The sequence below is a fragment of the Thunnus maccoyii genome, chromosome 20 (assembly GCF_910596095.1).
Source record: "Thunnus maccoyii chromosome 20, fThuMac1.1, whole genome shotgun sequence".
NCBI classification, from domain to species: domain Eukaryota; kingdom Metazoa; phylum Chordata; class Actinopteri; order Scombriformes; family Scombridae; genus Thunnus; species Thunnus maccoyii.
In genome coordinates, this window is record NC_056552.1 from 13,586,806 (window position 1) to 13,598,784 (window position 11,979).

The following is an 11,979-nucleotide window of genomic DNA, read 5'->3' on the forward strand; positions in this document are numbered from 1 at the left end:
TTAGATAATCTAAAAACTATGTATATATTCTGCACAATATTAAGCAGTAATGTAAAGTGTTCACAAATGGGACTAATATATACTGAAACATCTGTGTAGACCTTTAACTACAGTAGCAATTACTATCACCTGTCAATGCTTTAAGGAATTTTATTTCAGCCAGGACAACACAGCATAATAGCAATTTGCAGGAATGGATTGCAATACTGGGCCACAGTATTTTGAATGTTAAAAACATGTTACAAAATGCATAAAAAATGTAGTCTAAATTCTGTGATGCTGTATCAGCTGCTCTTGTTAACAAAGCAAATCTCCTCTTGCATGCTGAGAAACCTCAGGCCATTCTTTTAACCTTTTGATCACACTTTAAAGATTTTAGAGTCAATTTTACTCAGTCTATTTTAAAAGCCCTTTGTGGCAACAGTGCAGCCTAGCCTGTATCTTTTAAATGTATTTCTATGCTCATCGAGATCTGGACCATTTAAGTTGCCCTTTTACTTTTGATGACCTATTCAAAAGATAAAGTCACAGGGCAAAAAAGACAAAGTTTTGAATCACACGTAACTCCTGTCAAATCAATGCAGAGTGCTAATGATTAACAGGTGGGTGGGGTGTTTGGGGGTCTTCGGGTGAGGGGGGTTATTTAAGATGGTCTGAGCAAAAAGCAAACCACAAACCTCCACTGGCGCCATCATGGCCAGGGTCTACATCACCACAGTCTACTTAATAGCTGTACTTGTACAGCTGGGTGCACTCACTGCATTTGGACAGGAGTTGTATGTAAGTATGTATATAATAGTATAGGATGAATGCCATTTGTTGGAAACATCTATAAACAGGCAACACTTTTAGGAATCCATGCATACATTCAATATTTTGGACAATACAAAGACAACAAAAACCAGGCGTGGATGTTATTAAAACTGCTGGAATCTTGACCAGATTTGATCAAAAGAAGGATTTGAAGCGTGCATGATTTGTTTCATCTCTACCATTTCCAATCTATACATCCTGTAACTGTATATTTATGTACATTTAGAAACTGTCCAGCAGAAGTACAGACTTCTACTGTTGTCCATTTAAAAAAAATATTATGCAACATTTGAGAGAGAATTGATATATTTTGTTTTTGTTGCAGATAATCACAGAAACAGATGACACTGGTGGTAAAAAAAAACACTTTCAATTGAACTTCCAGTAAACTTTATCTGTTTCTCATGTGTGGAATGCTTCAATGATTCTCTTTTCCTCACAGATTATGAGTATTATTATGATCTTCCCACTGAAATCCCAGCAGAAGATGATTATTTGACTCTAGATGACTGGTTGTATGAACTCCTGGATGACCCCTCAGATAGTACAAGTACGTGTGATAGCCAGTTTTTGCACTGTTTTTACAGAGAAGTGTAACATGGATATCTGCTCTGACTCAACATCTACTGACTGAGACATGAACTGATACAGAAACAATCAATTGCACTCTGGCCAAGACTGTTTTGTTTTTTTCTAACACATTTTTAAAATGTATGTTAACTGCACATAAGCTGCACATGAGGTGTTTATGCTATCAAGCATTTATGATTCTGTCTTCCTGTAGATAACTGTGATCCCAATCCATGTTTGAACGGAGGTTTGTGTGACACCGTTCTTAATGGGGGCTTCATATGTTCGTGCCCTGAGCCCTACACAGGAAAGAAGTGTCAAACAGGTAGGACTCTCTACCAGTGCTCATTGACATGGATCAAAGGGGAGTTTCAGAAAAGCTAAGACAGTAATGTATGTGAATGCCAGAAATATGTTTTTGTTTTTTTTTGTTTTTTTTAACTCTTTTTGAACTTTTTCATTGACAGGCACATTTTCACTTCACTGTCTGTTGACTGAATCAAGAATCAGCCACAGTTTTTATTTTATTCATTTTATAATATCAGAGCTTTCATCACAATACAGAAACAAAATACATTCCTTGACAAGATGTTTTTTAAGTAAAAAGTGGAAGCATAATGATGCCTGGAGCACAATATTATCAAAGGAAAAAAGAGAAAGCTTTTTTTCAGCTATTTGAAGGGTTTGAAAAGATCCTACTTTAGCGCCCTCCGGTGGTGTTCAAAAAAGATACACTATGATAGTGGTGAAAATTCTGCACATAATAAAAATACTGGATTTCAAGCTTGATTCTGTATGTATTAAGTTTCAATCACATGTGAGAAATTTCACCTGAACTAACGTATCACATGTTTTTCAGTGAAAGATGTTTGCAAGAATGCGAAGTGTGGGCAGGGAAACTGCGTTGTCACATCTACTGCGCCATTCTACGAGTGCAAGTGCAAGCCTCCGTACAAACCACCCAACTGCAGAAAAGGTTTATTTTTATTAGGGAATTATGTTATGAAATAAAGTCTTGTTTTTTATAGTTTACTTTCATTTTATTTCCCAATTATTTTATTGCATTAGACATGTATCTTCCTGACCTGCATTCACAGCTTCGCCCTGCAGACCCAATCCTTGTCAGAATGGAGGCTCCTGCAGGAGGGGTCCCAAACGCTCCTCCTCCTTTCAGTGTTCCTGTCCTGCTGGATATAATGGGAAGTTCTGTGAAGTTGGTAAGTACAACTGTCTGTCTGGAATAGAAAACCACACTTTAAAACCAACCTTTCCTTTATTATAAGACCCCAGATATTACCTGGGAAAAGGGAGCTCAAGAGTCAACTGCCCACTGTATTTTTTCATATTTCCAGACCCAAATGACTGTTACCAAGAGGATGGAGAGTTTTATCGGGGCATGGTGAGTGTAACAGTTGATGGGGAAGACTGTCTGGACTGGAATTCCTATTTCGTCCTGCAGAAAGGGGGAGATCCTTTTAAAGAATATGCCGGGTTTGATGGAATTGGACCACACAATTATTGCAGGTAAAGAGTCCTTGTGTGTAAATATTGCATATGTTTGTTGTTGATACAACCTTGTGTGTGTTTGAGTGTGCATAAAGTGCATGCGAGGTACACTTAAACATTTTGTTATTTGTTTCTGCTCATGTGTTTTTGTAAAACTCTGCAGGATTTGTCTGCACTAAAAGTGCATTTTGTTTTTTTCTCTTTAATGTGTTCTTATAACCTTTATAAATTGAAAAGATTAGATTCTCTTATGAATCATTGCAAATGCTTTACAGAATAGGCTTTTAAAATGCATAAATAAAAATGCCAGGTTGTGAGATTGTTGTAACACTGTGTAGGAGCCATTTTCCGTTGTAGTTTCAGTTTCAGTGGTTGTTTAAAGGTAGCAAATAGTCACTACTTGCTGTGTAAAAATATAGAACTTGTATTAAAATCTCTATGTATTCAAGGAACCCTGATGGAGATGATCAGCCCTGGTGCTTCATCAACAAAAATGGCACACTGAAGTGGGGCTATTGTAATATCAAGAAATGTTCTGCAGGTAAAACACACATGCACATATACAGTACACACATAAATCCTCGCCTCCTGATGTCTCTTTTCCTCATTTTGATTTTCCATCCCTCTCAGTTCCAGCCACCCCACCAACCGTCCAGGAAACAGATCCAACTCCAGCCAAGCCGGATGTGGCTGCTACCCCATTCTTCCAGTGTGGGAGGCCGCAGCCCGGCCGCTCGGCCAGGATCTTTGGAGGGAAAAAGTCTCTACCTGGCGCACATCCGTGGCAGGTTTCCCTGCAGACCAGACCCATGCAGTCCACCGGGCCCTTCAACCACATCTGCGGAGGCATCCTCCTTGAGTCCTGCTGGGTTCTCACTGCTGCACACTGCATGTAAGATTTGCATTGTTTTAGGACATACACACTGTTTCAGTCTCAGCACTGTTTGATGTAGATTTATACACGGACACACTCACATGACATGACTATTCTGGTTGTCCAGTAAAAGTGGAATGGAAATGCAAGTGGTGATGGGAGGAGTGGACATAGAGAAGGATGAAGTATACGACCAGGTGATTCCTGTGGAGAAAGCCATTGTGCACGAGGATTATAAGGAGAGCCCCTTTGCTCTTCATAATGATGTTGGTGAGATGCAAAGATTTCACATATATACATTTCATATACATTTGATCATTCAGTTAAAGTGTAATTAATTGAGTCTCCACTCTTTAATGGAAACTTATCTTCAACTGAACCTGTATCCTAGTATTTTCAATGACAGAGACAACATTCTTTGCTCTTTCCTGTGCAGCCATGCTGAAGCTGAAAGCCATCAACCAGCCGTACTGCGCTAAAGAAACACGTTTTGTAAAGACAGCCTGCCTGCCAACCCAGCGCTTCGACAGCGGGACCGAGTGTGTGATCTCAGGATGGGGTGTGACTGAAACACGTGAGTATCATTTGAATCTAAACTTTCATCTACAGACTGCAGGACAACCGTTATAACACAATGATCAATGTGAAGCCATAAGATCTTCACACTCTGTGTTGCAACTGCATTATGCAGAATGACTGGTTTTAAGAACACAAAACAAAAAGAACAGAATACAATAAAAAAAATGTTTTAAACTTTGGCAGCTCATGGATATTCATCCAATTCACCTATATCACGCATTTACATCGGAAAACAGGGTAATGTATTTTCTGCTTTTTCATTTCACAGGATGTTATTTTCAAGTATGGTATTATTCAATTCATTTTATAAGTGTCAAAAGAAAACAAATTTCTGCAAGAGAATTGTTACTAAAATAGATACTAAACAGCCACAAACCAAAGTATAGAGTAAAATAAAAATCTTCTCCCATAGCGTTTTCATTTTAATTTATGATTGATTCTGATTTTGATCTGAAAAGTAAATTATTTTACTACCAGCAATGCATACAGACCCTGAAATATTTCACAACCTTGTTTATATGAGAAAAGTAAGCACAAGTTGATCAAACCTTTATGTGCAGCAAACAGGAATAAAAACATAGTTTATATGGAAAGTGTGCAGCAGATGTCACCAGCTGAAATTACAATATTTACATAAAAGACAAGAAAATGAAAAATGGTAAGGTTGTATCTTTGTATAAGTTTCTTTATCTTGTACCATGAAGATTTAAAATGTCATTGGATAAGTCTGAATATTAGTTAAACTATTCATTCTTTCTCTTTCTCTCTCAGAGAAATATGGTACCAACCAACTTCTGGATGCTCGTGTTCTCCTGATCTCTCAGGAGAAATGCAAAGCTCCCCACGTCTACGGAGACTCACTGGATGACAGCATGTTCTGTGCAGGCAACATGAAAGGAGGTGTCGACTCCTGCCAGGTCTGTGCATGTGCATGAGTATAAGAATGTGTGAGAGATAAGATTTAATAGTATTCAAGTCAATAAAGAGAGAGAATGAAAAAACCTGATACAAAAAACGTTAATCTGTCCCTGTAGGGAGACTCTGGTGGTCCTCTGGTGTGTGAGCGTAACGGGACTCACTACGTCGTTGGAGTGGTGAGCTGGGGTGACGGATGTGGCAAGAAGTACAAGCCTGGTGTTTACGTCAACGTCCGCAGATTTATCGACTGGATTGCTTATAATTTACTCCGATAAGGATGGGTCTGGCCTCACTGACACTGTATATGATAATCACAGACTTGCTACCGCTGACTCTGAGTTAAAATCATAAAAATGATGTTTGATGTTTGATGTTTGTCAAAGCTCTCTCTCAATCCAGAATGGCAGAGCATTAAACTTGTGACACATTACCTCAATATGTATTGTTATAAGTCACCTATACCTCACTGTGTGTTCAAGGTTGCTATTGTTCTCTCAGTTTTTGTGAGTATGCAACAACTGTTCGTAAATATAACTATTAAATGTTCTTAAATATTTCTGAGTGAGTCCTTTAAACCAACACACTTTTCAGTAAGTTGTCAACCTTTGTGAATCTTTGGAGTTCATATTAAATGGGTTAGGTTGAAGGAGATGAATTATATGCACATCACGTAGCTGCAAGGCAATTAGAAAGCAGCATCAATGAAAAAAATAATGCTTGCACACTTACTCCAATCCACAAAATTTAATCAGCAAACTTTGCTTTGCTATTGCCCCTGTCTATCATATTTTTCAGAGGAAACACACAGTCAGCTGTCTGGACTCACTCATTCATTTGGAATTGATCCAGTTTTTCACTGAGTGGTTGTTCAGTCACCTGTTGATGTTGTGTGATTAGTGAATGAGTGTGCAGGGGGTCTGGCTGCTTGCTTGTGACAATTTCTTCAGTTTGTTTTTAAGCTGAATCATATATTGAGTAATAAGCTTAAAGTAACTAGAATAACAAGTGTTAACATGTCAGCTTTGTACCTTATATTTTATATGTTTTGCATATAGATAAGAGTGTATAAGTCATGTATTTGATTCATGCATTAATACTTTTTGATGTGAACCTACACTTTTAGATCTGTGAATGTTTTTAGTGTTCAGTCTCTCTAGTATTCAGCACTGATCTGAACCTGTATCACATTATAAGCTTTGTGATACTTTATATATTTCTGTATACAGAAAGAAAATACATAGGAAACACGTGTAAATCATGTGATATGTTGTCTGTTTTTAATGACATAACATAAATCTGAACAATACTATAAATTTGAATTTCACTTTGTTGGTAAAATGACACATTCAGAAGCACTCCACGGCTAAAATGAGCATTTCTTTGTTTAGAAACAATATGTATATGCTAAATCTCTTTAAGGAAGCAGCCTTTTCACCACTCAGGGTGGTTTATATTTTTGAAAGCAAATTATTTTATTGGCATATAAAATTGCCTCCCACCCCTCTGATTTCATCAGGTGGGGGACAATGATATAGTTTGATGCAGTTTGTTGTAAGATTCTATGCTGGTTTTCCTCTTGTCCTCCCCAATCTTTTGAGTCACCAGCCGCCACTGATATACAGTGTAAGTAAATAAGACAAGGTTCAATAAATGAAACCATTGTGCAGAACAGCGAAGCCTAAAACACACAAACTCCCTCAGAATCAATGCAGCTGGCTAAAGATTGACAAGTATGAGGAATGAGTGGGATGTCAAGGAGGTTTGCGGTATCAAAACCAAAAAGTGGATCTTCTGCCCGTTACACTGAGCTGAGAGTCGCACACAGGAGCACCATGCTGGCCGCAGGGGTCCTCATCATAAGCCTGAGTGTACTAAGTGTTCATGGACATGACCTGACTGTAAGTGTCTCAGTATCTTTGTGAATGAATCAGCATGTTGATGATTTTATGTTATGGTGGAATGATTGAGTGGAAGGAGAGAGTTCCTGGAAAGAAAGCTTGCTGATCTGTTCTCTTCTGTGATTTTGTCATTTCAGCTGGACGCCATGTGTAAGAATCTTTTATACAGTTGATGGATACAGTGACACACTTTTCTTCATCCTCATGATACTGTAGTATCACTTAATGATTAATATTTCTCAGAATTTTAACAGCAAACAACTAAAAACACCTACTGTACTGCTGTCTTCCATCAAATCTTTGAATTGTGTTCTGTATTTGGTTTTTGGCTATTTGGTTTCATATTTTTCTCATACTTTACTGTGTCTCATTTCATCCTCTAATCTATCCAATATAATTTAATCTGCAGGTGAGCAAAATTTGATTTTAATGCAGTGTAGCAATTAATTTTTACATAATTCTTTTGAGTCTTGTTTTCATTTTTGTTAATTGCTTAAAAAAGTTTTGTTGCTCTTTTGTGATTACATATCTATAATATATATATATATATAACTTGGGAAATCAATCGAACTCGAACTTTTCAATATTCAGCTCAGACAATAGGGTCTCAATATGGAGGATTTATTTGATTAATGTCTGCACACACTGCTTATTGTTGCAACATTCCAGTGTTTAAACAGCTCTCTGTTCTTGGCAGACATTGATTACGGGGATGACTACACCACAGACGCCCCTCGCATTTTTTCTGATATAGCTGACTGGATGTTTGACCTCGTGGACGAGTCCAGTAAGTTGCCCTTGGACACTGTGTGATTGTAGATTATGTTTTCTATCTAACCTCAACACTGAGACTTTTGTGCCTTTTTTCCCCCCAGATGTTTGTGATCCAAATCCTTGCTTCCACGGTGGCTCGTGCCAAAGTAAATCTGATACAAAATTCACATGCTTGTGTTTGGAGCCTTACATAGGCAAGAGGTGTCAAAGAGGTAGGTAGGAATTCCCAGCTTGGCTTCATGATAATTTTATTTGTAAAGCAATAAAACTGCAAATTCTGGTTTCTATTTATGTTTCATTTCAACTCTCAGTCACAGTTCTGGTTGTTTTTGTCTTATCAGTCTATTTTGATTCACTATATCTTTCACTGTCATTAAAGCTTATTGCAATATCTTGATGATTGTGCACTTTTGGTGGCTAACTTTTACTTTTTTATATCTATTTTAAAAAATATTTAGTGAGAAACATTTGTGAGAATGTCAAATGTGGTCGTGGTGACTGTGTTGTCAACCTAAAGAAGCCCCCATTTTATGAGTGCAAGTGCAAACCTCCCTTCCAAGGCCCCGACTGCAAGTCATGTGAGTATGGCAGACCCCCATTTTTGTAAGTTTTAGGGTTAATTTTTGAAATGTGATGGCTTGAATGGAACATTACATTTAAAAGTAGCAACTTCTCCACACAGGAGACACATACAGTATTTGCACAGTAATGACGTCAGTACATTGCTCATATTAACCTTTAATTGGCCCAACATACACTCATGCCTTCTTGTCCAAATTCCAAATAACTGACACAGAAAAATAACCAATAATCATGTTTTCAAACAAAATTTGATCCTACAATGAGCACACCACTTTAAATCATCAGTGTCAAGCATTACTCTGCACAATATACTGCACAAGGACATTATTTTGAATGCTCGGGATTCCACCTGTACATCCCTGCCACACTTGGCAATTGAATTGTTTGTTTTATCTGTATCAGTGCCACCGTCTCCCTGTGAACCCAATCCTTGCCAGAATGGAGGCTCTTGCATCAAAGGAAACCGCCGTTTCCGCTGTGCCTGCCCTGACGGATACACTGGGAGGTTCTGTGAAACTGGTAAAGACTTGATATAGGACATCACTCTTACATTAACAAGCTTTTGTTTTGCACTTATTTACTTTTAAAACTCACAAAATTGCATGTAGACAGTGTCAGTTCAGTTGGATCATGTTTTATCATGTCCGTAGCATTACAATGTTTGTCAGACACCATGTTTAAAGTAGTACACTGCATCTGTTAGTTCCACTGCAAGTAAAACCAAGACGGCTGGTTAGTTTTGAGGCTTTCTGTGTTTATCTGCATACTTGTATTTATTTTGAGCTCACTTGGATATTTTCTGCTGCCCATTCTGCCTGACCAGCTCCCACTGACTGTTATGAGGGAAATGGAGAGACATACAGGGGTTGTGTCAGTATGACAGAAGAAGGGAAGGAGTGTCTGGACTGGCATTCCTATTTCATTTTGCTGAATGGGGATGATCCGTTCACCTTGTACTCTGACTTCACTGGACTGGAATATAACAACCACTGCAGGTATGTGACTGTTCGCTCATCAAATTTCATTATATATCATTTAGGTTTGGTTGAAATTTAATTAAAATCTTCAAATGAATGTTGTTTTTTTAAGCCATTATGTGTAGCACTGAAGTATTTTCAGTATTGTGGCTTGCAAATTATTCTGATGGCGTAAGTCTACAGTATGTTACCTTTCTAATCTCAGGTGGGATTGGTGTACAGGTCGGGGGATTCTGGTGTGCATGCACATATGAGTCCAGAAAAATTCAAAACCATTTTTTTTGTGCTCAAATTAGGATATGTACACAGTAAATGTTTGTTTATAACAAATTAAATGATATAAAATACAGTTTTTTACAGTTTCTGTGTCAGCAGACTTCACCTTTTCTCATTTAGCTGTCTGTAAAATGATAATAATAATTTTATTTATATAGCAACTGTCAAAACAAAGTTACAAAGTGCTTTACAGTAAAAACAAGGAGTAAAAAGCAAATCAAATAAAAAAAAACATGAAAGTCAAGATAAAATAATGAGTATATGAGAATAACAGTAAGAAAAAGCCATTTGATAAATTAAATGATCTTTAGGAAGAGATTTAAAAAAGGATACTGAGTAAAAGAATAACTTAAAATAACTAATTTTCAAAGATTTTTTTATTTTAAAACAAAACTTTCAGTAATCTACAGTTGTAGAGTCTTTTTCATTTACTCTACATTTTAGGAACCCCGACGGGGATGACAAGCCTTGGTGTTTCTATAAAAGTCAAGGCAAATTGAACTGGGACTACTGCAAAGTCAAGAAGTGCAGTGGAGGTGATCTAGCACAAACACACACACACACACACACACACACACACACTTTTACACATTTACAGTATACTCTATATGCCCACACTGTGTTTGCTCTTTTCTGATATTCCTCATCTCCAGTCACCCCACCCACACCTGTTGATCCGGAGCCTGCAGGCCCTACCCAGTTCTCCCAGTGTGGGATATCCCAGCCCTCTCGCACCAGCAGGATTTTCGGTGGTAGCAAGTCTTTCCCTGGCGCCCACCCCTGGCAGGTGTCCATGCAGGCCAGACCTAAAGGCTCATCCTTTGAGTTTCGGCACATTTGTGGTGGTATCCTCCTCTCATCCTGCTGGGTCCTCACTGCTGCTCACTGCATGTAGGTTCTGTGTATCACTTGTAGGCCATTTTCACCTGAGTAATCATTCTACTGTAAAGCTAACTGGCTTTTTTTTCAGTGAATCTACTAATGAATTCCAAGTGGTGTTGGGAGGAGTGAACATAGACAAACAGGAGGAGATGGACCAGACCATCCCGGTGATACAAACGATTGTCCATGAGGACTACAGGCAGAGTCCCTCCGCTCTCTACAGCGACATTGGTTGGTCAAATTTATTGTTTAAGTACAGTAAATACAAATTTGGCAACAATTATTTGCGTCAGCTATGTGAGATGTCTCTCTAAGCCTCTATCACACACAAAAACTGATGTAATATAACATGTGAACAGTATACATAAGGCACAACCTTCAAGTCATTCAATCATCGGTTTTACTGTATTTAGTTTGTTTATTTCACCCAGAATGTCACTGTATGATCGTTATTTTTTCTTCTGTAAATGCATTGGGAATCATGCTTTGGGGCTTGTTTATGTAAAGGTGGTTTGATTAAATTAAAAATCAAGTAATTAATGTCACTTTCTGTATGTGCTAATTCCCTGTGTAGCTCTGCTTAAACTCAAAGTGACGGACAGCCCTTACTGTGCCAAGGAAACCCGCTTTGTGAAGGCCGTGTGTCTACCAGACGAGACCTTCCCAGCCGGAGAGGAGTGTGTGATCTCTGGATGGGGAGCCACTGAAACCCGTAATAAACGATTCCAGTCCTTTCATGTCATATAAAAGATTATTACTTGTCTTTGCTGTTTTCACAAATATGAAAAAATGATGTACAACAGATTTGATAGATATTGTTTTGATGCTCTCATTCTCATCAGGCAATTTAATTCTTGGTGTTTCATTCAAATTCACTTTGATTCCCACTTTGCAGAAAGGTACAGCAGCCAGCTGCTGAAAGCTCGTGTTTTCCTGATCTCTCAGGAGCGATGCAAAGCTCCTCACATCTATGGAACGGTACTGGACGAGAGCATGTTCTGTGCAGGGACTTTGCAAGGGGGCATCGACTCCTGTCAGGTATGTAGGATGTGAAGCATCCTCATGTCAGGGCTTCATGCAAAGACTGCCTCTGGCTCTCAACAGAAAATATTATGCTCTCAACTTGCTCTCTCTAACTCTGCAGGGTGACTCAGGCGGACCGTTGGTGTGTGAGCAGAACGGCACACACTACATCACTGGTGTGGTGAGTTGGGGTGATGGCTGCGGTAAGAAGAACAAGCCTGGCGTCTACGCCAACGTCCACACGTTTATCAGCTGGATTAAAAGCAAGATCAACTGAAGATGAATGAACTGGACTGTGAAACGCTGC

At 38.5% G+C, this 11,979-nt stretch overlaps 2 protein-coding genes across 2 annotated transcripts; both read left to right on the forward strand.

The window, feature by feature from the left end:
* Positions 1 to 693: 693 nt before the first annotated feature.
* LOC121887359 (hyaluronan-binding protein 2-like) lies at positions 694 to 5,721 on the forward strand. The gene is made up of 12 exons (XM_042398096.1): positions 694 to 748; positions 1,256 to 1,363; positions 1,598 to 1,708; positions 2,243 to 2,359; positions 2,481 to 2,600; positions 2,736 to 2,907; positions 3,339 to 3,430; positions 3,520 to 3,781; positions 3,891 to 4,033; positions 4,200 to 4,337; positions 5,114 to 5,259; positions 5,377 to 5,721. The coding sequence occupies exons 1-12, from the start codon at positions 694 to 696 to the stop codon at positions 5,533 to 5,535; spliced, it is 1,623 nt and encodes a 540-aa protein (XP_042254030.1). The 3' UTR covers positions 5,536 to 5,721.
* A 1,278-nt stretch (positions 5,722 to 6,999) lies between these two features.
* Positions 7,000 to 11,977, forward strand: LOC121887361 (hyaluronan-binding protein 2-like). The gene is made up of 13 exons (XM_042398098.1): positions 7,000 to 7,158; positions 7,296 to 7,308; positions 7,856 to 7,945; positions 8,034 to 8,144; positions 8,391 to 8,510; positions 8,917 to 9,033; positions 9,338 to 9,509; positions 10,212 to 10,303; positions 10,421 to 10,658; positions 10,738 to 10,880; positions 11,224 to 11,377; positions 11,549 to 11,687; positions 11,794 to 11,977. Exons 1-13 carry the CDS (start codon positions 7,000 to 7,002, stop codon positions 11,947 to 11,949), a joined length of 1,704 nt encoding a protein of 567 aa, XP_042254032.1. The 3' UTR covers positions 11,950 to 11,977.
* Positions 11,978 to 11,979: the final 2 nt, after the last annotated feature.

Bases quoted from the DNA above. Each gene is read 5' to 3' on its own strand.
- LOC121887359 (XM_042398096.1), top strand. From the start codon at position 694: ATGGCCAGGGTCTACATCACCACAGTCTACTTAATAGCTGTACTTGTA. The intron at 2,360-2,480 runs GTTTATTTTTAT...CTGCATTCACAG, and splicing joins ACCACCCAACTGCAGAAAAG to CTTCGCCCTGCAGACCCAAT. The intron at 2,908-3,338 runs GTAAAGAGTCCT...TATGTATTCAAG, and splicing joins GGACCACACAATTATTGCAG to GAACCCTGATGGAGATGATC.
- LOC121887361 (XM_042398098.1), top strand. From the start codon at position 7,000: ATGAGTGGGATGTCAAGGAGGTTTGCGGTATCAAAACCAAAAAGTGGA. The intron at 9,034-9,337 runs GTAAAGACTTGA...CTGCCTGACCAG, and splicing joins TGGGAGGTTCTGTGAAACTG to CTCCCACTGACTGTTATGAG. The intron at 9,510-10,211 runs GTATGTGACTGT...TCTACATTTTAG, and splicing joins GAATATAACAACCACTGCAG to GAACCCCGACGGGGATGACA.